The following is a 27,998-nucleotide window of genomic DNA, read 5'->3' on the forward strand; positions in this document are numbered from 1 at the left end:
CAGAAGAAAATGTGTCGCACCGTCAGTATTATCAAAAATTAACGAAAAAGTTTGTAGTAGGTGTATACAAAATCTAAAACTTTGAAATCAAATTTTAAATTTAATTTTTTTCTCAGTGTAAATTTAAGTTTGCATACTTATAGGCATTTGAATTGGCAACACAGGGTGAAAATTATTCGCCAACAATTGTAAGGCAAGATTGTTTTTTTTTTTTACAACAGAACCAGAGAACTTGTTACATATTCGTAAAAATATAAAACAATCGTGAACTAAAGCGATCGGGTATCGGAAAATCGTTTCCACAAAAACTTTTGCATGTACACTTGTAAATATTATACTGTGCGACAAAAATCAGTATACTTACTCGCCAAACTAGGGGTAAAATAAAGTAAAACAACGTTTTTAAACGGACTTTGAACGGTCAAAGATGTGATTAATTAAAAAATATATATTTTAAAAATCCAGTGCAAGGTATGTATAATAAAAGTATTTACGGATAATCAAAGCTCGAAGGAGTGTTGGCATCTTCTGCGAAGAGCTCTCCATCAACCTGAAATTTTGGCTAGCGGATCACTGTAGCGTTTTCCAAGCAGAGATAGCCGTAATACAAGGGCCCTCGGGATTGGTTGCTCTCTCGGGTAACACCTTTCAAGGAGGATATCTGCTCAGACAGCCAACCGACTATCAAAGCTCTTGGCTCCCTGATGCTTCGTTCGAGAACGGCGAAAGATTGTTTGACCCCCTTATCGACCGCATCGAATTCCTACGCTATTAAACTCGTTTGTTTTCAGTGTCACAGAGAAATGGCTGGAAACTGCAAGGCCGATGAGCTGGAAAGACAGGGAACCTTTGAAGCAGTGCTTCGGGTTAGAGAAAGTCAGGGCTCGAATCGTCACATACGACATCGTACTATTCGTCACGTAGAAATACATTTTTCGGATTATGATTATATTAACCGACGTATCACGTAATTTTCTTTCGTATCGTTTTCGATCCGTGAACGGATGTTACGATTTAAGCCCTGGGTGTTCTCTTGACCTCATGTGGTCTACTCCTGGACAAATGGGCGTTTGATCTGCTCAGCGTGCGCTGGGCGAAGACATTGGAATGCAAGGTGGCTAAGTCCTTCTGGTGACGTCTACACCGGCGGCGGTCCAAGGAGCTCTTGAGACTAAGCAAGCTACATCTCTCGCTAATGGTGGGAGCTGTGATGGTCATTGCTTGATAGATAAGCGTGCGGTAAGGCTGAATTTCATCGATGACCCTTACTGCATCAGCTGCATGGAAGAAGAAATCATCTCACATCTGCTACTGTGGTGCCCTGCATTTGTGGGTCTAAGTACCTTGGATCGCTTTTTCCCACACTCCCGGCGAGTTTTCGGCAATGGATACATATCAGCCGCTTGAGGAGTTTTATGGTGAGCTTCTTATAACAAAACATAAGGCTTGTTTTCACTAGCTAGTAGAAGGTCTTAAAATGTTTATTTTTTTGCAAAAATTGTTTATTGTTTATAATATTAATTTATTGTTTAATTACAACACTCGTTTTATTCGCAATTTCGTCTCCAATTAGTTGTGCTTCATTTTTCAAATTTATTTCTGCGTTTGATTAAATGCGTGTTGTATAGACCGTGGCTAAAGATTTCTATACGGTGTCAACAGAAAAGAGACCAGAGCATCGACCAATAATCACGAATTGCGATCGCCATCTCGATACTTTAGTCATAAAAAAAAAATGTCTTGCATTGCTCATGTTCCAAATAAAGGAGTCAACGCTAAAACCACGATGACAAGCAACAATAGCTCTAATTGCCATATGATCGCAAATCGGAATTAAATGAAAAATTAATTTTACAACAGCTTTTTCATATATAAAAGAAGACCCGTCTTGAGGTCGCCGCCGATACATGCAATCGCGCCTGGTATACCAAGTTGTTCGCAGAAAGAACTTTTGGCGTCTCTTCTCTCTTGCTCAGACATGAATAATTTTATCCACTTTGAGCAAAGCCTTCGCTCCAGCAGAAATGATTACCCTTTCTGATATCACCTTGGAGACGGCGCTCCTTGCCAAAACGATGTTGGTACATTCGCGTTGTTACCAGCTTCAATACTACGGGAATGGAACTTTTTTTGTACATAAGGCTGCAAGTCACCCAAAATCTTGAGGAACGCTGGTTTGTTTATACTATTGAGTGCAAGAGGGCTGTAAAATGTAAAGTTATAGTTTTAAATGGCATACGAGCAAACAGTTTTTTGCATACTACTTACGCACAGTCCGGTTATTCCATGGGATTGCTGCTAATAAAACAATTGAACTCATTTGGTTTCCCTTTTTAATTTTTTCAAATGAAATTTTACACTTCAGAACGAAATTGACAAGTAGATTTGTTCCTTTTTTCTAAAATCGGATTCGATATTAACTTCGAAACAAAAGTTCCGATCGGATTGTGGAACACCATTTAAATTACGAATCGGAATTGAATCCCGATTCCGATGCGATTCCGACTTCCTTTATTTGGAATGCTAGCGAGTTTCGAACTCATCTAGAACAGGAATATTTGCGAGGCGTAGACAAGTGTTGGCTGCTAAATAAAATTTCTTTTAATATTAATATTTTAACGCTACATAAATGCTTTTTACTAGGAGACGAAGGATATTCCTTGGAGCCGCGGCTTTCTACTCACTCACAGAAATCTGGAGGAAGGCTCTGTTGAAATGAGATTTAATGAAGCTCTTTCAAAATGCCTGTTGAAGTGATTTGAATGACGTAAATAATTTAACCACCGAAGAAATCGAGGTGATATCCTTTCCCTCAACTCAATGGGGCTGTTCAGAATGCTGCGGCAATGGTCTTGGATTTGCAGTTGAAATTGCATTTGCAAATTTTATGTTTGCTGCCATGACAACCGTGTGCATTTTTTTTTTTTTTGTTGTGAATTTACAAATGCCACGAATATTCAAATCCAAGAGCATCCCCAAATGGCCCTAAAATAATCCAGAACTAGTCTCAAATGGTCCACAAGTAGTATAGAAATGGTCTTGTGATATAGTTGTGGACTAGACCGATATGGGCCTCAAATAGCTCCAAAATGATACCGAAATGCGTGAAACGTGAACTGGTCCAGAAAAGTTCATTTATAGACTGAAGTTGCAATTATAAATTTTCTGCTGGGTTAACGCAAATTTTTCCCATACCGAGAGCCAAGATGTATAGACATCAAAAATAAATTTCCTATTATGATTTCGAAACTTTCCGCTTAAAGTAGAAAAATAAAAAATCGCTTTGTTTTGGTTTTTAAATATAGTAGTTTTTCATTGGCATTTGAAATGTGTGTTTTAACGCGGTATCAAAAAAATGATACGCGACAATGCCAACTACACGTGCATATTTATTTCCTTCATTCATACACAATCAATTTCACAATTGAAAGAAAAATTAAAAAAAAAAAAAAAAACATTGAACATTTCAAGTCGTTATTGTTATTTGCTTTTCATGTTTAAATACAAAACGCGCCTAACTACATACATACTTAAGTGCTTAAGTGCAACTCTATGCATTCTTTAAGTGCAAGCGTTTGTATTGCAACCACTGCTCAAGGCGGCTGTACGTTTTGTCACACTCTTTTTTTTTTTTTTGTTATTAAAAACTATGAAAAAATAATAAATAGAAAATAAAATCATTCGAAATATTTAAAAAAAATAAAAATGGTTTGGCAAAAAACAAAACTTAAATTCCCACGTATGCACTTGAATGTGTTTTGTTGTTGTTTGATTGTTTACTTAATTTTTGTTTGGACACTTGTCTTTACATTTCATATTCAAGTATATATAGTTTAATATGTATGTATGTATGTATGTATGGTTTCCAAGTGTTATGCCCGTACAACTAACAAATTATTAAAAGTTGCTTTGCAAATACTTTCTAGTTTCCACTATTGTGTGTATTTTTCCTTTCGCTTTTTTTTTTTTGTATGCATCATAATCCATTCAAATCCAAAAAAAAAAAAAATATTATGATTAACATGTTTACATAATGTAATTAAAAGTAATTAAAAGGAAAAGCTGCTTACATTTTGCTAATTTCGCATTTTCGAAGTTTTAAAATACTCTCAGCACATATTCATGCTCACACTTTATACATATTTATTGAGTTGTTGCTTTTTGGCAAATATCAAATATGAAAAATTGCTGCGAATCGTTGCGCTTTAGAGCTTTCGTTCGCCGGTTTTACTTTTTCTTCTTCTTCCGCATAATTTAAAATTTTTGGAATTCGAAAAATAAGATTTTTACAAGCTACAAATCGTTGCTTGCAATGTATTGTTGTATTACATTTGTGTGTTTGTATACTTAAAAATTAGCAAATAAAATTATTAACAAAAAAGAAATTCTAAAAAAATACTTCGCATACAAAAATAGTTTATATGCAAAAATTAAAAAAAGATCACTCAATTGAATTTGATTCGAGGAGCACTTGTGTGTGAGCGCAATCACGTCGGTTCATGTAAGATCACCAACATAACAGTAAGCTTAGTCAAATGAAGGAAGGATATCACAAGAGAACTCCCGCAAATTCGTAACCGAAACCGCAGCGACTTGGCTTGTGTCTCCAACTTGAATACGACTGTAACACTTTACAGCTGTGCCGCGAAAACTAAACACCTCTCAACCGCTGAAAAAATTAATTAATTAATTCCTCACAGCGGAGAGACGACGCGCGTTCGAAATGAGATGCGAGTGCGCGCAGCAAATGAAGTCAGCTCACCGCCAAGCGCGCACACTTTGCCTTTTCGAATCATGTCACAGCTAGCTCACACTGCCTCGCTCTATTCAAAGGAAAACTCTGCGAGTACCAGTCTCGAGAGTGCGCGCAACTCAAATGCAATGCACAACATTGCGCTCGCCGGCGGCCGATAGCAGCAACCAAAGGCGAATTGAGCGCAAAGTGTGGCTCATAAAAAGATTGCGCTAAAGATTGTAAGCCAATTTTCAACGAAAAAAAGCTTACATATATACATGCGCGGGTATGGAATATTTATTGCATTCGAAGTGTTGCAAGCGTAGGCGGACGGCGTATTCGGTACACCCGCGTGCCGCTAGCTTTCACTCGAATAATAGTTTATAGGTTAGGCATTTCGAATTTGCACATAACTCGCTTCGTGTTTCAAAGGAGTGTGCTTTTCGAAATGTCTGACCGCTGACTGTCTTAAAGCTAATCGCTTGAGAAATACAAACCCCAGACAGCAAAGGTTTTTGGTTTATGAATTCAAAAAAAAAAGGACATACTTTCAGATCGTACTTGTATTTGTTTGTCCATTTGTTTGAAAAAATATTTGACTTCGTTATTTTTTCGTCTCTTATTCAACAAGAACATATTTTTATGACCTCAAATGAAGTTATCGAAATTATCAAAATGCTTGCTGCTCTATTTACTGAAATTAGTTGCTATCGCTAGCGTTTGTGGCCTGAATTATGTTCAGAAGTATTGGTTTGAAGTGAGTTGATTACAAAAACGGGGCAGTATATTTTTTTTTTCATTTACTCAATACTGTTTGTACACAATTTGGGCCACAAACTGGCGCGCTTAAAATTTATAGCTTTCGTTTTTTACTTTGATTTCTTCTTAACTTAAGTGTAGGCGTCAGTTTGAAAATTCTTAAAACCAGCTCGTTATCCTTAAAACTTAACGCGTCATAATCAAATTTAAATTTACATTTTTTTTTTTGGAGAATCAATTATACGTAAAATAAACATTATTTTTTTTTTGTTTTGTTTTGAAGCTAATAATAAAATATTTTTGTACTTTTTAGTTTTTTATGTTTTTTTTGCAAGTTTTCTGGTTTCTACAAGTTCCGCATCACTATCAATTGAAGAAACGAAATGAAATTTGGAATAAAACGGTAATTTTGAAGTTTTAGTATATCTTTTGCGTTTTTAATTTGTAGTTAAATTTTTATTGTTTACAGAGATAACACAATTACAGTATTGACTTGCTATATGTAGTAGTGTTGATATATTTACGTTTTGGTTTTGCTTTTGTATAATTTATTTGAATATGATTTTTGTCTATTTTAATTTTTTAGTTTTTGATTTTTTTTTGTTTTGTTTTGTTTTGCTAAATACTATTTATGCATGTATTTTAGTTTTGCTTGATTTATGCATTCTTACTACCAGAAACAATTGAACAAATTACTATAATAAAATCATAATACAAACATAGGTTGAACATAAAAGAACTCAAATTAATTGAAGGTTGTTTGATAATTACTTAGTTAAAGTTAATAATTTTTTTGTTTGGGTTTTTTGTTTTTCTTTCGATAAACTTTAGTTTTTGGAATATATTTTTATTTTTTTTGTTGTAATTGCGTGAGCGAACCCAAAATGCTTTGTACCGCTCTGAGCGTACACATGCTCATCTCATCAAAAAGCAGCTAACAAACGTGCCAGCTAGCCGCGCATGCGCACCTAAAAATTTAGTGGCATGCGCTGCGTAGCTTACATGTTTACCAACTGTTTCTAGGTGTTTTTTATTTTATTTGGTTGATTGTTAGAAGAAAAAAATTATAATTTCGAAGTGTGTTGTGTTTTTTTTTTTTAATTCTGCCAAGAATTTCTCGCTACCACACTTCTAGCAATCAACGAAAAATGCGCCGGAACGGCATCAATCCTTGGTATGATGGTCCGCAACATTTATTTGGTTTTTTTTTTTTTGTAATATATTTTTTGAATTTTTTTGTTTTTTAAACTTTTTTAGTTTGTTTCGTGTTTTTTTTCCTTAAGTTTTGAAAGAGAATTAAACATCTTCCCTACAATATGCGCGCGCTTTTCTAACTGTCTGACTCATCGGTTGTCATACGCCGCGCCACCTAACCCATTTAATTTTAATATATTTTTTTCTTTTTCCTTTTCTCGCTCTATCTTTTTCTTATCTTACGTACGTACATACATACATATATAAAAATCAATTTAAAAATCTTCCGTAATTATGATGCATAGCAAAATATACACACATCGCAGAGTGGAGGGGGATTTGGGTGTTCTTGTTAAATCAAAAAACAATAAAAAAAAACCTTATTAGCTTTAAGCTGTTGTTCGCGCCTTTAACCGCTGCTGTTGACTCCGTGTTGTTTTCTTGTTCTTCTTCTTGAACTCCGTTTGCTTGCTTCAAATATTTTTTTTTCTTATTTTGCTGGTTTTTCCAAAAAACAAATAGGCTGTTATGATTTTAATTTCTTGCTGTTATGCAGGATATGTGTTGTTGTTGATGTCTTTTTTTCATTTCACAACTATTTTCTGTTTGAGTTTTCGTTCCGACGCTGTTGCACTCCGGCTCTTCAGCTACACTTCACAATTTTCTCCGTTGGCTATCGATTGCAAAATTTACACAACATCTTTGCGCCTCTGTGTGAAACAAATAATTGTGTTCTTCCTTTTTGTTTTTTGTATTTTTGTTTTTTTGTTGCGTACTCCTCTACTCAAACCGTCTAACCGAAAAAAATATCCTGCAGTTATTTGTGTTGAGTTCGTAAGCAAAAATTTGTTGTATTGATCGCATTCTGTAATGCGTGTGTATGTACTGTACTAACACTGTTCAAAGATCGGAATTATAGGCGACGTTGGCCAATCCTCCTCCTCCTCGGAGCTAATGCTTTCGGTTCTGAAAGAATAAAAGAAGAAATATTTTTTTTTTTTTTAGTAATGAATAAAATGAAATTAATTTAAAAAATTGTGTGCCTAATTTCCATTCGAGCAATTCTAAATAGTAAAAATATTGACTGACGGTGAAAACAAAACTCTTCTAGGACGAAGGGAGTGGGTGCAAGCAAGTTTTGAACCACCGTCAAGTACTTATTAAGCTATACAAAAAAAAATAAAAAATTAAGGCAAAATGGCGAATTTCTCAATTTAAAAAAAAAATGAATTTTTGGGCGTAGTTTTACCAAAGAAAATAAAACAGCATATTAATGAAAATCCAATTCATCTGATGGATTCTACCTCATTTCGATGAGTTCAGTGAAAAAAAATCACGGAAAAGTAAAACCAAACTCAGCTGAGATGTTGTCCCACTTTTTTCACTTCAACAGTTTTTTTTTTTAATCTCAAAAACTACTAAAATTTAAAATGAACTTGAAATCAGCATAAAACAATCTATAAGATATGGTCGTTTACCGTTTTCGAGACCAAACTCGTTCAAATTTTGTTGAACCGTGTCATTTATTTAAAAAAAAGAATTCACCTTGATCTTGACCTCTAAACTTAGAAAAATTTTGAGCAAATGAAACACAAGTTATTATTATTATGTACAAGAAAATACTTTAAAATTTTTTTGTTTTCTTTACGCCAACAATGCTGTCAATAGGAAAAAAAGAACATCATGTACATACATACATATGTATATCTCTAATTTCACAGTAACAACAACACTATGCAAAAAAAAAATAAACTCATTCGACTAGACTAATCAATTAGGCTCTACACCTACCCGACCTATTTGCCACACTCTCCAACCCGCTGTTATAAAAAAAAACACTGCAATGAAAGTTTCCAAAACATTTGGCGTTGATAACAAATGATAAGAAGTGATTGATTTGCTGGTAGCGTTCGCCAATGGCCGAATAAAACGCATTTTAAAAAAGGACTGAAAAAAATCGCCAACTTAAATATATCGCAAGACTTGTTTGAGTACATTGAACTCTGTTAAGATAATACTTAGTTTCTCTTTTCTTAATTTTAAAATTAACGTAAGCAGCTATGACGAATTGTATACACCTACACAAATAGTATGTAAAGTATTTATGAAAGAAATTTACGTAAGCAACGCAAAGAATTTGCTGATAGAAGCATTAAGAAGTGCAGAGATTCGTTTAGTAAAATAATATATTTAAAAGATCTGCCAAGTGGGATTGAGGGAAAAAATTTTTCTAGAATACATATTTTTTTCTCTATACACAATTATTAAAAATTCCCGTTTTTCTTTTTTGTTTAACGGCGTATGCATTTTCTCTTGCTTTTTTTTTGGCATACACCACAACTACTTATTTATGCCGCTGCCAATCGAAAGCAAAAGCACAATATTTATCTGCCAGAAAGTGTTGTAAAAAAGTAATACTAAACATACATGGCATGTAGAAAATATGTGTATGTACGTATGGGTAAGTAGTGCGGATACAAGCGGATGTTTTCGCACAGCTACAAACGTATGTATGTACATATGAATGAAAAGATAGATGTGTACATGATGCATACTTATGTAGTATATAAAGGCATACCTACAAAAAAATAACGGGTGATTTTTTTGAGGTTAGGATTTTCATGCATTAGTATTTGACAGATCACGNTATAAATTGCCCAACACAAGTCGGCGCATAAACAATTATTCTCGCCATTATATATGTACGAAACTTTTTGGTTTTTTTGATTTGCATGTTTTTTTTTCGGCTATACACATCTGGAGGTACTCAAAATTCGGGGCGCATACACAATTTACGTAAACATATAAGCATAAATATGTATATGTTTATATATAATGTATGTTGAGACGAATCTACACGCGTCAGCACCGATAAACGAAAACACGCACATTAGCTTTCGAAAGTAAACAGATTTTTGTTGAAAATATTTTTCCCGAATCGACTCCTAAAGGCGACATTTATTTATGTGATCACACATATGTATATATATATATATGTATATGATAACAACCAGGCAGAGCGGCACAAATACTTTGTTGATTTTAGCTATTGATTTAGGAACTCTTTCCGCCTCGATAGTTATAGAAAATCATCAGAAATAATAATATAACAGATTTGATAAGACATGCGGAATTGAAAGGCATACAAGTCGTGCATTTTTTATGCATGTTTGAATAATTACTTCTATCGTAAATTGTAAAATAACTTGAAGGTAGTAAAAATTAAAAATCGTTTAGCTATCCTCTACCAGAACATATGTATATAAAAATATCAGCTTGGCATCTGCTATTGTTTAAAGACTATTTCTAAAACTTCTTCACAGTAAATAGCAAATAATACAAAGTTTTAAGAACTTGTATGTCGGCCTAATTAAATTTAGTTAGCTTAGCTTGGAGCTTAATCGATGCCTCACATAGACCACAACTGGTCTTTAGTTTAGCCAGTAAATAATATGCAGGCATAGGTCTTAAATCCTACTCGTGTTGCACTGTTCCGCGAGTTCTAGCAATGTGTTGATCTTTTATCGGCTATGTCCTCCAATGGGGATAAGAATGTATAGCCAAATAAGATCTGATTAAATTTTTTGTGATGAACTAAACTACAACAAAAAAAATATTAAACCCCTGTCATAAACTCACCTTGAACGACAGCCGTCATCCATGGCATTCGCTTGGCCCTCATCGATGGTGGGTAGATCGGTTGAAAAACGATTGGTTGGGCGCAGTACTTTCAGTGTACGGCTGGATAGTTTCCAAACCAGACGTTGCTTGTAGGGCTGCTTGTTCTGGCCATTGTAGTGTGACAATATGTCAGCGACAATGGTGAAGCCGCAACTGAATACACGATCGGGAATCTAACGGAAATCAAAATAGCAAAAAAAAAAAAAAACAAATTAACATTCATATATTTATAGTTTGAAGGCAGACTTAAAAATACGCTAGTGGGCAAGCCAACTTACCCGCAAGTACTGCTGCAGGAAGAGTATGTACTCAAATACGGGCTTCAATTCGGGCCGTTCGCGCTTGTACGACGCTTTGATATGGAAATCCAAATGCAAACACATCAATATCAATGCCAATGTTGATGGCGTAATGACGGTTGTCTTCACATCGCACAGCAAATTCTCCAAACGATTTTCTAAATCTTCCAATTTGATCATACGCTGATAGAATTCATAGAATTCGTCGCACACCTCCTTGGCCAGGTTGCGGAAAAGTGCGTAGAAAACGCGCAGAATGGTGACGGCTGTGACCGGTGTGGTGCCCATTTGAACACCCAATTTGTTGGCAATAACACCGGCCATACGTTCCAGATCACCGGCAGTGCAACCACACTGTTGAAAGAAAGGGAAATTCCAAAATATCGATTAATCGATGGCGGTGAAAATCAAAGTGTTCATTTTCTTTATAAAGTGGCTACACTTTACGCTACATACGGTTAAAGGCTTGTGTCCGAAGAGTTAGTTTTCTTTATTTATTCAAAGTGTTTGCTTCGAAAATAGAAAAAAAAATTAACGAAACTCTCTCTAGCTAGTCGACTGCGCTGCGCTGTCAGCTACAGTAGATCTTTTTTGTTAGTTGAACAAGCGAGATTTACTTTATGTTTTATTTTCTTTGTTTTTTTAAATGCTACTAATTAAATACACTAAAGCACAAAAGTCTAGGCGCAGAGAATTTTACGCAGTGCGTGCAAAACTTTTTATTTTAAATTTTTGCGCTATTTTTTTATAGAAATATAGGTACTTTATACTACAACAAAAAACATAGAAATTAAATTTCTAAACTTTATACAAAACTCAGAAAAACTCAATACATTTTTGTTAAAATTTTCAACTTTTTACATCGATTTTTAATAAGTTTGGTCGAGCATACTTTGTATGGAGGAAAATGCGTGACACCATCAGCAAACAAAAAATATAATATATTAAATCAACAGTAATTTTTAGCAACTTAAAAACTTATACTTTATTATACTCAAATTATATAGGCTACAAGATTACATAATCAATATTTTTTAAATACGATTAAAAAAATTTAAAATTTTCATGAAAATCTCTTGAGCTTTTGAACTATATTTTTATAAAAAATTAGCGAAAAGAATTCAATATAAAAAACTGTGCACATATTGCGAAAAATATCTTGTGTCTAGACTTTTATGCTTCAGTGTATATACATACATAATTGGAAAAAAAAAACTAGACTACATACTTTCGTTTTGAATAAATAATGAACATCAACTTTTCGTGACACTTACTTTGTTGAGTGTTACCTGAGAAATAGTTACTAATTCTTCCGCGGGTATTGGTTTTTGTCCCAACTGCCTGATGGCCAAATGGAACGAAGCGACACTCATGCAGGCCATATGCTTCGGCTTCACTGCCATGCGATCCAGGAAGCGATCCACAAGGCTCATTGCTGAGAATAAAACATCGGAGGGCAGCTCATACCACATTTTAAGGCAACGTAAAACATACGCGGAGCCATCACGTCCACCGGCTGTCACTTCACGCTGCAAAAGGGGCGGAGGAAAAAGGTGAAAATATTAAAAGTTGATTTTTATTTTTTTTTTTTTTTAGATTCTTTAATTTTGAGTTTTATTTAGTTATATAAGTTTTCTATGCTTCGGTGAAATTCTTTAACGCACAACTCACCTTGGATTCTCTCGGCAGCAACAATACAGTGTGGTATTTATCCTGCAACACATTGTACTCGCTCAACATACGATACAATTCGTCCGACGATAGCCCAATCAATTCGTTCTCCTTCTTTGTCGGGTTGGGCGCATCATTGGCGCTATTGGCATCGGTATTCGCAGCGTTGTTGTTGCTATTCTTCTTGCCATTGCCATTCGTCATATTGATGCTGGCGTTGTTGTTCTTCTTCATATTCATATTCCTATTCTCATTGTCCATTAACGAAGACTCCAATGGTTGGTTCATCATGTTGGCAGGTGATTGTTGTTGTTGTTGTTGTTCGAGCTCATATTTTTGATATTCCAAGCCAGCAGCACCCGGTGTCCCATACCGGCCCTCGTCAGACATCCTCCACTCATCCACATCTACATCCGCAGCTTCGTGCATTGCTGCACTAATGCCGCTTCCATTCGCCGTTGCTGCTGCCGCCACCGCCGCTGATGCTGCTGCCAACATCGTTGGATTCGTAGCTTCCGCCACAGTTGCCATACCGCCCATCGAGCCACCATTCGACGACGACAATTCCGATTGCTCGCATGCCGACGCTTCAGCGCTCATTGCCAAATGATTATCGAAATGTTGTTGTTGTTGTTGTTGTTGATGATGATACTGTAACTGATGATGATGATGATGATGCTCTTCCTCCTCTTGCAGGACATTTATATTATTGATGTTCATATTGTCCATGGCTGAGGGCGAATTTTGAACGTTGTTGTTGTCGATGGGGGTGTGGTGTTGGTGTTGGTGTTGGTGTTGGTGTTGGTGTTGGTGGTGATGGTTGTTGATGTTGATGTTGGCGGGCAATCCAGCTGTTGGCGAAACCGACGACGACATCGATGACCGCTGCTGCATCAACTGCTGCTGCACCTCAAAGCCGTTTATGTTGCCGTTCACGTACACGTAATTGTTGCAAGCACCACCCAAACTCAAATTGTTGTTATTGATATTGCTTTGGATGATGTTGGCGTTAGCGTTACCGTTGGCGACAAACTGGCAATACAACTGCTGTTGCTGTTGTTGTTGCTGGTGTTGTTGTTGTTGTTGTTGGTATTGGTCGTATTGCTCTTCTTGTTGTAGAGTATTTGACAAACCACTATCAACGACGGCGTAATTGGCGGCAGCAGAGTAGCGTACAGGGACAGACATTGTGAGGGCTGGCCTAGTACCTAATTTGGTGAATTGAATATGCGTTGTTGGATTTAAGATAAATTTTTTGAAATTATTGTTACAAATTGGGAATTTCTGATTTGTAAAATTGCAATGCTCAAAAATGTGCGACGACGACTTGTGCGCGCTTTTGTCGCTTTTATTTTTGTAGATACTTTTTTAATACGAATATTTTGGTAATACCAGGCCAATAAAAAATTTGTTTGATTTTATTTTCAGCCACAGGTGGAGAATTTGATTTGATTGAACTTTTAAGCTTACGCTACCTTTTCTATGGTAGGTGAATCGATATCAGCAAGAAGCACCACAAAAGCGATTGCTCGGTCTTTTCAATGGGTGGGCTCTCTCAATCTTTAGCTTAAAAATTGTTTCTTTCTATCGAATTTCCACACTTTGCAGGCGACTAAAAAAAACTAAAATCGCTTACAAAACTAACAAATTCTCCAAAAACAAAGGCAAAGTAAGAAACTAAATTGCGCCGCCACAAAACCACTTTTCAAACGAAATATGAGTTTTCTGCTCGCTGCCTCCAGGTGGGTGGTCGTGGTGGTGCGGGTGATGATTAATGCCTGTGTTGTTGTTGGATGATGTGGTGTGGGTGGCTAACCTTTGCAAAATGAATGCACTCGCGCACAATTTAGTTATTCTTACAGACCGAAAATAAAATTTATTGCTTGCTACTTGTGTCGTACACACCGGTCACAATGACAGTAGAGTAGTGGAACAGTTAAAATATGTCTGCTGCTAAACTACTTTTGCGTACAGAGGACCTTCGTACAATTCCTTTCCTCTATTGATTTTCTTTTTTTGTTTTTTTTTTGGTTGGAGGAAAATAGACAATTTGCAAGCAACAAACAAACAAAACCCTCAACTGATTTTTCGTTAACAAATATTTTAAATATTACAAATAAAATATGTCCCTTTAATTATTGTGATACCAAAGTAAATGTGGAATTCACTTCGCTCGGAATTAAAGTGTGTAGATAAAAGCACAGAAGAATAGGTTTATTATGTGAGCTTCGCAGCTTTTTTACGATAATAAACGCTTGCGCTTTTACAAAATAATTTTTTTTTGTTTTTTGTGTTTGTATGTGTGTGAAACACAGTGTACTTGAACTTTGGCGATTCTTGTACAAATTTTGGAAAATATGCGTCAAATTAATGCTCAATGTAGCAGAGAAGACTCGCGGCCACTCTCTCTCTCTCTCTCTTGTTGTCACTTTAAAAGAGTTTTTCGCTCTTGCGTTACTTGTGTAAATCCCGTTTTTTCTTTTGCCTAGAAAACTTACGCTCTGTTTAGGGAGGGAGAAATTATTAAAGAAAATTTAAATGATTAAAATGTGGAAAATTTGCATGGACGGATGAGATTAAAGTGCAAAAAATTGCATTAAGCTGGAAAAAAGAGTGTTGATTATGTACACAGAAAAGTGCTGAAATAAGTGCTGCAACTGTAAGGTGTGAAAATTAAATTACAATTTTCATAAATGGAACTGTAAAGTTTTGACAGCATTAATGATTTAAATTGAATTATTTATAAAATAAATAAATAAAAAAGCGGTAAATAATTTAGATAAGTAATTAAAAAGGGAGCGAAATTATGATATGGAGTTGAAAATGAAACTTTTTTAAATGAAATGGAGACGAAATGGTGGCATGAAGTTGATGAGCTCCTAAATGTAAATTTTTTATAAGAATTCCGAGTAACAAAAGATATGAGCTTTTTAAACGGTGGTAATTAATACCTATTGTTTCTATTGTGACAAAGGATTTCCTTATTTATAAATAAAATGTATGTACTTTAGGGAGGGTTAAGTTGTATGGGAGATTTTTTCGACTATGCGCGATAGCACAGAAGGATTCTACAAGAGCAAAAGTGAAAATTTTCTTCAAAACCTATTTTTGCAATTTGGCAAACTCCAAAGTGATTTTAGACCCATGGTTTCTTCGACAAATTTGCTTGGAATTACACATAGAATCTTCCTATATGCTATACGCGCAAAGATATTAAAAAAAAATTACCCGCCCTAATGTACATACATATATACCTTGGCGCTTCATAATACGCCTTTTAAAATATGTACATAAAGTTGTCCACGAAATAATAAAAGTGTGATATTTTGGCCAGTTTTAACTATGTATTTTTCTTTTGTTTATTTAATGTTTATAATTTTTTTATAAAAGTCTAGCTGGTTATACAACAAACACCAAATAAATTAACATTTAAAAATTTTTACAAAAATTATTAAAATTCTGCAATTAGTTTGCAGTTTTGTAGCCCACTAAATTGCAGTACAACAAAGTGCAAATTTCAAGCTGCTAAATAATCCAGTTGATTTTTGGCATTTTTTTTTGTTTTGTTTTTTGTTGCTGACAAATAAAAGAAAATCGTCGAACATATATACTTTGTATGGAAAAAAATGCGAAACATCTTCGACCAAAAAAAAATGCTCAAAAATCAACGGAATGAAAGGTCGGTTGTGCCCTCAGTGTGGTGGGCTTGGAAGGGTTTGGTGTTTGAGCTTCTATCAAGGAACCGAACAATCAATCAATTCGTATGACTTTTTACACCACCCAAATATTGAAAATACATAAATTAGCTGCTTAAGACATTTTGTTGCTTCTCACAAATACTTATTTCTTAATGATTTTAACAAATTGCTTCACTTCTTTTTTGACCATGTAAATGTTATTAACCCCCCTGTGCTTGCTTGTAAACTAATTCTATTTTAAAAAATTGTAATAATAATCTTAAAATACTCATTTGAGAAAATTTACTTATTTCCAAGGCTATGCATTCGAGTGAGGTCGAAGTCAACAACATAGGCATAGGCAAAGGCGATGGGCGATAGTGACAGCAGTAGGCGTTAAAAGGCAAGTGATTGAACTTCAATAAGTAATAATTAGTAACCTTCTCATTGGCAGCTTGGACAAAAAATAGCTTCTGTAAAGGGCACACGTAAATAGTTCAATGACAAATTTGTTTTGATTTATGTATTTAGAAATGTTTTGAAAAGTGCTAAAAACGAATGCGTAGTTTACATACAAAAAATAAATACAAAATTTATTTTTCGTGTGATACGTAAAACATATTTTTCTGGCAAAAAGTATATTTTCTAATCAGAAATTAGTTGGAAGTGAATTTAGCTAATTTTTATTTTTTATTTTCATTGTAGCAAAGTTGAAATTTAGTAATGAACACTTCCAAAACAATGCTTATTTTCGCAACTCAAATAACATTTATTATCTGCTACAACATCAGGAAATGGAAAAATAATCAACAGAATTCTATTCGATCAAAGGCACGTAACGTTTAGAAGGAAAAAATGGAAATAAACCAACAAAGCAGTGATTGAAATCGAAAAACAGCCAGTGGCTATAGCAACAGCAGCAATAAACCTCGATGTCAAAGTTCAAAAGTGTGAAAATCACAAGGCGTGACACAAAGCTGCTGTTGCAGCAACGAGTAGATAGATTGTGAAGTCTGATGGTTGCCAGGCCAGCAAGTTAATGAACTTTTTTCCCATCCACATCGTGTAAAGCAACAGATGCCTCAAAGAAGAAGAGCACCAATTCCAGTGTTGGATAAAAAAAAAGCCGGAAAACATACATACCATATACATATGTACTATGTTAGATGCATATTTATATAAAATAAATTACACTGCTGTTGGGGAAAAAAGCGAATAATTGAAAAAATAAAAAATAAATGCACTGAAATGCAATGCAAACAGCACTCGTTCACAGTTGTTTGCTCGTTGGTTCGTTGCTTCATTATATGCAATTTATCTAACGGAGGTTGTGGAAAAGCACACAGCACAGCAGCGAAATAGCACAGCATCAGCAATGGTGGTAACAGCAATCATACAAACAAACAAAAAAAAAGGAACAGTCCAGCGCCTTCGTCTTGGCCTGCAGGCTGTATCGGAGATACAGCCGCTAAATTTAAACGTAGAATACGTGGTATGGTTAAGAGCATATCCAAGTAAAAAAACAAAAGCACACACTAAGCAAAAAATATCGATAACAAAAGCGATAATAATATCGGTAGNACTGCACTCCACAGAGTTGGCGCTGGCCACAACTAATGGCTGTGGTGCTGATTGAGCCGTTAATGGCTACTATCTGGAGCGCTTGCATATGCACTTAAGCATTTAAAGAATACATACATACATATATGCGCCGTAATTTATTTTCCATTGCATGCGTATATTAGAGTATGAATGCATGTAAATTTTCCTAAAAGAAAGAAGAAATTATGTATGCAACCAAAGCAATGTGTAATTGCGTGCTGCCTAACTATAACTTGCAACTATGTAAATACATATGAATTGCAGTTATAATGTAAACTTTGAAGCAGCCAAAATACGCATGTGTGAACAAATTTGCTTGCCATTTTTATTTTACTCACTACAATTTTGTATTTAATTTGTCGATTTCTTCTAAACTTGTGCGCCTGTTAACTGAATATGCACATAAATCATTTCATGTGCGAACAATTCAATTAGTTACACAAGAATATATAGTGGAGATTGAGCGATTGACTGCCCAACTAACAGCTGCATGACATCTACAGACAGTCTACCATGCGCTTTAGGTAACATACATACATACATACATATGCGAAAAGTCAATCAATCGACAGTAAAATCAAGTTGGAAGATAAAAGAAACCAAAATTTCGAAGTACAGCAATAAAAATAAATGAGGTTGAATAAATAACTGGCAGCGAAAAATTAAAAATAAATCATGAAATGCAAATGAAGGCACGTAGTACTTGCGTACATACTGGCGCGTGTAAGTGCGTAAGATAGCGAGTAGATTACTCGTTGTTTTTTACGCCACCGGGAAATATCGTACGTTAAAGTAGAGGAAGTTGTAGTTTGCCGCAGTTGATTGGGTGTGAAGCGAGTAGTACGCACTTTAATGGGATTTTTTTTCTAAATTAATGCAATAATAGAATATAAACATAGGAAATATAAAACAACCAGTGATAGAATATCGAGCCCGAACCGCAAAAAAGTAAGCGACATTTTTCAATTATTATTTTTTTTTTTTTTTTTGTAGAAATGCATATTCTTGCTATAGGAACATTTCTGCATCAATAAGAAAATTTTGAAAAAGAATTTCACTTACGTCGTATAACTGCGGGCTATTATATTTATTGCTAATTGACTAAACGACAAGAAATTGCAATTGAATGAATGAATGATTGAATGAGTACACTGAGAAAAAAATCTACCAAAAATTGGTTAATATTACCAATTTCAAACTTGAAAAGGAATCAATATGATTTTTGGTTAATATTAACAATGCCTTGGTTGATGTTTTCAACAATGATTTGGTAATATTAACCAAACTTCTGCTTACATTAATCAAAGTTTTGGTTATCGATTTTTTCGTTTGAATACGTTTATGTTCTGCACTTCACAGGTGCTTTTTCATAATCCGGGGATACAAAACAAAAATTTGTATTACCATTTTAACAAGTTTCCTCTGACGATATTTGAAACCGCATCTTCTGAATGCTAGCAAATAATAGCAGGCATCTCTGCACACTGAGCTACAGGCGCTTTATAAATCTGCCTCCAAATGTTGAACTTTAATCAATTTTCTTCGTCGTTTGATTTGGTTTTGCACTTCATAGAGGCCTTTTCGTAATTAAGAAAAACCAAAATAGAAAAAAATTAAAATAAAAAACACTAAAAGACAGCAAATAACAGCAAGTACGTCTGCACGTTCAGCCACACACAGCTTGAATCACATTTCTTACAATTGGCTTATTAACCATGAAAAAATCAAACCATAACTTGCTTGACAAAACCATTGTGCTTTTGACTCAGTGTAGGAAAATAGCGAAAAATATAGTATAGCATGATGTTCGACTGTTTTCTCGATAAACTGTATTCAAAGTAAGCTTTAAGCTTTGAAGAAAATGCTCAGCTAACAAATCAGGTAGATCTGCACAATATATGCGTCGAAAAAATTATAGCCGCACCATATATTGACAAGTTTTAATATTTTTTCATAAACCATATAAATCATTCTTTAACAAAAACCATGTAAATCCAAGTTTCAAACTTTGTGCAATATTAAAAAAAAGATCAATAAACTTAAATAAAAAAAAATAAAAATTCTCAAAAACAACGCGATTTTTTAGCCGGTTGAAACTTGCCTAAAACTGTATAGGTTATAAAACTGCATACCCAAAAATGTTCTAAAGATTCAGATTAAAAATTTGAAATTTTGGTGAATATTTTTTGAAATTTCCTAAATTTTGTATAAAGTTTGAAACTTAGATTTATATAGATTTGCTTAAAGCTTGGGCGGTATTTTTATAGAACAATAACAAACAAATTTAGCTCGAAAAATATTACGAATATTAAAAAAAAAAATCAAATCGGTCATTTGTTTGAGTCACTGCATATGTGAATTGTGTAACCCAAAAAATATCGAGTTTTGATGGCATTGGCGAGTTCTATTTTTTTCTACAAATAAGCTCACACGACTTAAGCAACTATATTTAAATGCAATACTATTTTTATTTGTTCATATTTTTTCAAAACCAGTTCATACATACCCATGTCTGACTGTAATTGGCAATAAGAACAAAAATTTACATAAATTAAATAAAAATCAAAAGTGGAACCTGCTTTTAAACGCAAAAAAGCGCAAATTGAGAAGAAGCGAAAAATAAAGAATAATAGATAAAAATTTGCCTAAAAATAAAACTGCTTTAGAACAGCTGCATTTGAATAGGCAGTCAAACGAATTAAGCCGAGTACGGGAGGTTACCGTAGCGGCAGAATATGTGCACATACATATGTAGGTACATACTTGCGAAACATGCAGCACGTAGACAAACACACATCCATATGTACATACATATGGACATTTGTTATGCACATAAAATACTTATGTATGTAAATGAACTATGCCATATAGCATTTCAAGTGATATTATATTTATAGCAACCCTGAGCGTTACTCGAGCGCAAAGCCAAGTACAAGTATACTCACATATGTACGAACTGCAGCGTCTATGCTCAAATATCAAGCTGATATAAATGTATGTATGTATAATTATATGCAACTGCGCTTCAAAAAATAGATTTACAAAGACGCAGTAGCTACATACATATAAACCAGATGCAATTAAAAATACGAGTACTAAAACCGTTTTTAACACAGGTGTTGTTGTTGATAAAAATTAATTATGTGTACTCTTAATGCAGACAGAAAACGATAAAAAAAAATTAACCATAAATAACAAAAAGTTGCAGCGCTAAGACCATTTAAAAAAAAAATGTATTTAAACTTAATTTTTTGTGTATAATTTTTTAAATTAACCATACACCAAAACAAGCTAAACAAGGCTTGACTCAACTNATTAACCATAAATAACAAAAAGTTGCAGCGCTAAGACCATTTAAAAAAAAAAATGTATTTAAACTTAATTTTTTGTGTATAATTTTTTAAATTAACCATACACCAAAACAAGCTAAACAAGGCTTGACTCAACTGATTACTTTATGTTTCAACGCCGCTGCTTAAAGTGCAACAACCAGAGCTACAGCGTACAGTGACTTTGAAAATAAAAGGTTAAGAAGTGCGCACTTCTTAACCTTTTATTTTCAAGTGATTTCGATTTTCGATTACTAATACTGCATACATATGTATGTATATATGCATGTAGGTATGTAAACCTTTTTGTTTTGCACGATCATGTAATTTGCCAAGCCACTCAAGCCAATGTTTTCAAAAGTACCAATGAATAAGCAGGTGGTTTATCGGCAACACAATGAAAGCTTAAAAAAAGAAAACGAAACCCTCTTGTAGCACAAGATAGAAAACGCGTCATTTAACTCTTCAAATGAAATAAAATTAAAACAAGTTGAATCATAATTTATTGCAGTTATGCTGGCTAAGCAAAGAAACCCCGATTTTGCGCTTCCGCTTAAACATATCGAACATTTTTGTATTGAAATATTGAAAATAAACAAAATATTTACATAAATAAGTGGCAACTTAAGGAAAACAAAATCAAATTTCAAGGTCGCACCACCTATAGCCAAAGTTAATTGAGTAAAAAAAAAAAAAAATCACAAAATATTTACGCAACCATAATTAGGTGATTTGTATGTTTTTTTGAGTGTATGTATATATTGCGCTGATAATTTACATGCCGCCAGCAGAATTTATAAAAAAAATCTATAACGCTATAGTAATAATGCAAGTATGATAAAGCAGTTTACAGCAAAATATTTATATGCAACTATTACCAACTATTAGTACTGCTGAACGACATTATCAGCACGTATGTACATATGATTTGACAGTAGCAGTGGAAATTGATGGACTTTGAAATTTGAAACAAATTTTTTTGAACTTTGTGTAAGCCTTGAAACTTCTACTAATGTGATTTCTATTGATTGCCATGAGTTGCAAACAATATCATTTTGAATTTTGGTGCTATTATTTTGAGCGCAGCTGTATGTATCAACAAAATTGTTTTAATTTTTTTTTTATAACGCATCGAAAATTTTCGTCCGAAAAAAATTCTCAAAAATCAATGGTAATTTTTAGCGATTTAATGTACTAAAATTTAATGGGCTACAAAACTGCATACTTAAGAATTCTTCCAAAAATTTTGATGACAATTTTTTTATTTTTTTTTTAACTTTTGTGAACTTAGTATAAGTTTTGAAATATTTATGTATGTATGTTGCAAACAATATCATTTTGAATTTTGACGTTATTATTTTGACCACGGGTATACATACATATGTACGTATTATTTATTGATCGCAAAATAAAAATTGGAGCATAATAACTAAAAACAATAATTTGCTGTATAACTTATAACTATTACGGTCCCTGGTTACAACAGTTTTAATGGATTTTCGAAGCGCTTTATCTATTAACTATGCAAAAAAAATAAAAAATTTGAAAAAATATTGTCTAAACAAAAGCGGCAGAGTGCATTCCACTTTTGAGGCTGTATTAAAAACTTTGGTCCGCGAACGTTGAACTTACGGCGCTTTTGGTTTTAATTCTAAACAAAAAAGTGTGCTACTTACTTTATAATCAAGACAAAATATTCACTCAATGAAAACAAAAAACAACTCTTCTCCACGAAACACTTTTCAACACTGGCCTCAGAAAATTTTCAGCGCTATAACTCAGAAATGTGTAAACGCAAGTATAACAAAGTACAAAGACGATAGAGAAGGCGAGAGAGAGATAGATTACACTTTTCGACACTGGGCTAACGAAATTTCAGCGCTATAACTCAATGATGTAGACTGAGGGAACAGAGAGGGAGAGAGGAAGAGTACAAAACAAAACCAAAGGCCAATGCAAACAAATGAAACTGCAGCGCGCCATAACTCACAAACCAAACAGAATTCGCTAGAAGGCAACCATTTTAGGTATCTAAAAATAGGAATGAGCACAAAAAGTGTAATACGAGTAAAAAGTGTGTATGTAGCAGTGTACTGTTTCAGTGTGGTAACTCAGTGGAAAAGTACTGGCAAGCGGAATAACAGTTTAAAAGAGAAAACAAAAATTCAGCATGGTAACTCGTAAATGAACTGACGAAGCAGTTTAGCTAGCGCAGAAGAAGCAATGAAAAAGGACTGAAAATGGGTTCTGTGCAAAAATTAAAAAAAAAAAAACATTGTTACTCGCGGGCCGTAGGGTTTAATAATAAAATATGTAAAGCTATGAAAACGTAAAATTTTTGCATGCCACATTCATATGCTATCGCCTTGCTGCTCTGAACTTTATGTAACGGTAATTTTAAGTTGAAGCAAGTTAAAAAAGAAAGAGGAAAAAGCAGCAAGTAAAAAAAAACGAACACCTAATCAAGTAGTACTATAAAAAAGTCTAACAAATCTTACGGTGTAATAATAAAGCTTTTAAATAGAACTGGAGCCACACAGCAGTTACAGAAGAAAACGAACTAAACACCAAACCAAAGCCCAAGAAGTTTAAGAAAAGAAAAAAAAAACGCAAAAACGGCGCGCGAAAAAGTTTGGAGTGGCGCAAAATCGCCAGCCATAGGTACCCAGGCCGGCAGACAGACAGGCAAAAAACTAAAGAGGTGAACAAATGTTTTGCTGCTTTGTTTGAAGACTAATTCACGCATTTTTTCTTTTCTAATTTCCCTATCGCAATCTTCTTTATGCTTCTGTCGGCATTACTTTTTGATACAGGCACAATAAAATCGGCGCATAAATAAATAAAATTATAACATGACGCGACATGCGAATTTCAACGACAAAGTCTCAACAGCGAGTAAGCAAAAGTAACAGTCAGCTAAAATAAGCCAAATCTCGAGTAGGGCTATTTTTAGGTACGCTAAGAATGTGGAGAGAGTGGAGTGGGGACAAGTAAATTTGGGTGCGAAGAGAAACAAAAAAAGCGATTTCAAAAGAGATGGAGCTTTGAGATTACATGACCAGCAGCAGGCAGATTTCCAGTGCTGATTTCTAAAAGATTTCACAAAATTTGGGAAAATTTTTAATTACAGTAGCAACAAAACAAATACACACAAAAAATTGGCACAAAAATAAAAAGAGTTAAATAAACACTTTTTGCATTAAACAGACAAAATGCTTTCAAGTCGAATCAACAAGTAAACACAACAAAACAAAATAATTTTGTAGTAAACAACAAAGAGGCAATTATGGTACCGCGAGCATTAAACTCGCAGCAATTTGCCAATGAACGCACAAATGTGGAAACTATGTTGTGTAAAAAAAAAATACTCAACGAAGCCAAAAAGTCCACACGGCAACAACAAAATGTATTGCATTCGAGATTTTCCATAAATACTCAAGCACACCTTGATTTCTGTGTGCGTTTTTTTCCAGTTATTTGCTTTGACTTTTTTGTTTGGTTACGCCAAAATAGTCAAAGTGTTGCATATTTCTGCGGCACTACGCAAGAGGCGCTAACACAAACCTGGCTATATTTGCGCACGGTGGCCATTTTCGGAAATCGAGGTTAGACATGGCGGAAAGAAAAATATATATATGTACATAAATAAGAGGGTATTGACAAACCAAACGCGCGTAACCGCGAAGAGAGTAAGACAGCCGGGGAAAGGTGAAACATGCAGATGGTAAGTGGTAGTGAAAACATTGACTTGCTACAAAATGATAGCTTGTCGCATTTGAAAATGAAAGTTATTGAACGTAGTACACACTTGTGCGCATTTGAATTTTTCAATGATAGAGACAATATTTGAAACTAAAAAAAGGAAAGGTAAAAATTGAATGGAAGCTTCAGAACCTAAAAGCTAAGAAGCTTGTATTGGGACATAAATTTTTAATAAAAAGTTTTAATCTTTAAAATTTTAATTATAAAACTTTAAAAATTAAGTAGAAGCTTTAGGACACAAAAGCTCAAAGGCTTCCATTTTGGATATCCGATTTTTAATAAACTTTTAATTTTTAACTAAATGTTATGAAAGTTGTGATGCTTAAAACATTAAATGGAAACTTCAGAATCTAAAAGCTAAAAAGCTTTCATTTGGACATCGCTATTTAATTAAAATTTGTAATCTAAAGAATTCTAAGTAATGAAACATTAAAAATTAAGTGCAAGCTTTAGGGCAATAAAGCTCAAAAGCTTTCATTTGGACACCCGATTTTTAATAAAGTTTTAATTTTTAATTAAATATTATGAAAGTTATGATTTTTTTATAAAAATGGGTAAGCCTTAAAGCCCTAGGGACCTAAAAGCATAAAAACCTTAAATTTTACTTTGATTTTTTTAACAAGTTTTTTTGTTGTTGATTGTTTCGAATTACACTGATTTTTAATTTCTCAGGTTCCGTTGTTGGAAATCTTAAAGTATCAGCTTGCACATACAAATTATTTTAATTCCCTGATTCCACTAAAAGCTATTGAGATATCAGAAATCATAAAGTATAAGCTGACACATCAAATTTCCCACTAAGCTGAAAAGCTCTATAGTGAAATCTTTGAAAATCATAGCCATTTTGTAAAACTTTTAAGCATGAGCATTATTTTAATTGGATGAATCCTTTGTAAACGTTTAAGAAGCATTTGAAAGGCGGATCTCGAAAATACTCTTCACAAACCTAATGCGAAAAAAAAATTGCTTGTCTTTTTTAATTAGTTTTTTGAAAGTGGAAGCATTTCAAGCAAATCAATTATAAACTATTTATAAAATAAATAAAAAACATAAAAACTAATTTTATTTCTTCTCAATTATTGCTACAATACTTAGATCGCACTAGCGAGCGAAAACTGCAAGTCATGGCGACGATCATTAAATACACACACATATGTAGGAAAAAATGAAAACAAAAACTAGCGCGTTTTTTGGCCCCTATCGCCACCTACTGTTGTTTTTTTTTGTGTTCATGACTTTGATTACAAGTTGCGCGATACGCTTTTGACGCTGGTTTCTTGCAATTTTTCTTCCTAGTCTTTTATACGCATAACCCCAACAATTTTTTACTTAGATTTGCGCGGTTTTTGAACGCTTGAAGGTCATACATGACAGCTAAACTACGGAAAAAAATGCATTGGAAAACAAAAAATTTCAAGTTCGACCATACAAAATTGATTTCTCGATATTAAATGAATAAGCAAATCAGGTAGTGAAAACAAAAACCGATGCTTTTTGTGCGCACAAACACAGAAGCGTATCGAAAAGAGACTAGACGTCAATTTTACTTCATGCGAAAAAAAGGTAAAAAAAAAGGTTAAAAAAGGTGAAACAAATCCAGTAGCTGGCCAGATGATCACACTATTCTATATTTAACGTTTGCAAACCATAGCTAATTTTATTTACTTTCAATATAAAAGGGATAGAAAATGCAAAAAATTTTAATTTTAAATTATAACGGAAGCCAAAAAGAAACAATCACTCTAAACTACGCAGAAAATTGCCAAGTTGTTACATCAGCTGCATCCTAAAGCAAGTTTCAAGTGTGGTCTGAACTTAACGTTATCGCACTCAAAAAAAAAAAACACCGCGCCTAGAGATTAGCGCGATTTCAATGACTTGAATTAAGTGGATGATAATTTGTGGAGGGCTATCAGTGTTTACTGTTTCATTTTTATTTTGCTCTTAATTTATTTTCACTTTTTTATTTTATTTACTCTCCAACTCAGCGCGAAATTTTTGTTGTGCAAAAAAAAAACTTTCCATCACTAACGGCAAATTTTAGAGCACGCGCCAACAGATGGGTCAACAAACGAAAGGTGAGAAAACCAAAATATTGGTGAAATACATTTAAGATGCTAATAAGCCCATTATCGTTCACCAGCATCGCTTCAAATTCAAAAAATCAGCTTAAAGTAAATAAATCAATCCAATAGACTTCCATTGGCAAAATAAACTGTAGATACGCAGTTTCAAAAAATAATAGGTGGTACAATAGGTACGAACGCAGTAAAGTGTTAAAGGGTAGAAATTTTCACAGAAACCCTATAATAAGCGCCCCACAGTAAACTCATACAAATGAAGCTTCAAGCGTCATTACATCAAGGGTGCAAACTAGAGTATAGACATATCCACTACACGATTCAGTCTCTAGTTGGGTTCATTGAATTACCACCCGTTGACAGAGTGCAGAGTGCAGAACGCTGAATGCCCCCGTAACAGTAAACCCATCCCATCAGCTGGCCACAAAAATAGTACACGTACAATGTATTGTAGAAAACCATTAGTACCTAAAGTGTGTTGCGCTCATAAAGCCGTAAAAACTCATTAAAGGCTTCAGCGTGCGTCATTTCAGGTGATTTGTGTTGTTTCCTTTAGCAAATAATTCTTACTTTTTATGGCCTTCTCTCATTGCCTTTTACGAAACTCAAATTAACGTGAAAGAAAATACACAAATTAAAGTCACTTTCTCATTGAGTGAGACGGCTGACGCGACGTACATACATATGTCGCACCGCCGAGTAGGGTCGACCAACCACCCTCCCAACTGATAACATTTCCACCGCCCCTAATGAAAATAAAAACAACAACAAAATGCTTGTTTATTAAGAATACAAAACAAACTGAAGTTGTTTTTTTTTTTTTTATCTTGGCCTGCATTGCCAGCCAGTCTAGTCGCGCGTACATTGTACGTAAAGTATACACTACTATATACATACATACATACGAGTACATACATACATACATTAGCGAGTGAGACTTTCGAGGCATAAAAATTGTGTTGTTTATGCGCACTTTGCACGACAACAGTTCGTGCGCTTGATAAACTAAACTTTAATTTTATTGTTATTTTATTTTCTAAAATTTTTACTTAAGCAAACGCTTGTTTAATAATAAGCAACGTAGTTTTTATTGTGATAAGGAAAACGAACGAGTATACAAAGCTTAACCCAGCAGACACCATACGAAATTTTTCCTCAACCTTTGATAAATGGCTGATTCTTAAGTTGTTAACTAACATTTTTTTCCA

General features: G+C 34.1%; 1 protein-coding gene across 3 annotated transcripts in view; it reads right to left on the reverse strand.

Annotated features, from left to right (window-relative positions):
* Nucleotides 1-4,234: 4,234 nt before the first annotated feature.
* CycG (cyclin G) overlaps nt 4,235-27,998 on the reverse strand; it is a 50,452-nt gene continuing 26,688 nt past the window's right edge. For all 3 annotated transcript variants that reach the window (XM_017611110.1, XM_017611113.1, XM_017611112.1), the window contains 5 exons: nt 12,340-13,547; nt 11,958-12,197; nt 10,648-11,022; nt 10,328-10,542; nt 4,235-7,654 (listed from right to left, as the gene is read on the reverse strand). In XM_017611110.1, coding sequence (XP_017466599.1) covers nt 7,579-7,654; nt 10,328-10,542; nt 10,648-11,022; nt 11,958-12,197; nt 12,340-13,527 — 2,094 coding nt within the window. In that variant the 5' untranslated portion in view covers nt 13,528-13,547 and the 3' untranslated portion in view covers nt 4,235-7,578. The remainder of the gene's footprint in view (nt 7,655-10,327; nt 10,543-10,647; nt 11,023-11,957; nt 12,198-12,339; nt 13,548-27,998) is intronic.

The sequence above is a fragment of the Rhagoletis zephyria genome, unplaced genomic scaffold (assembly GCF_001687245.7).
Source record: "Rhagoletis zephyria isolate East Lansing unplaced genomic scaffold, Rhagoletis_zephyria_1.1 Rzeph_scaffold_00371, whole genome shotgun sequence".
In the NCBI taxonomy this organism is placed as follows: Eukaryota; Metazoa; Arthropoda; class Insecta; order Diptera; family Tephritidae; genus Rhagoletis; species Rhagoletis zephyria.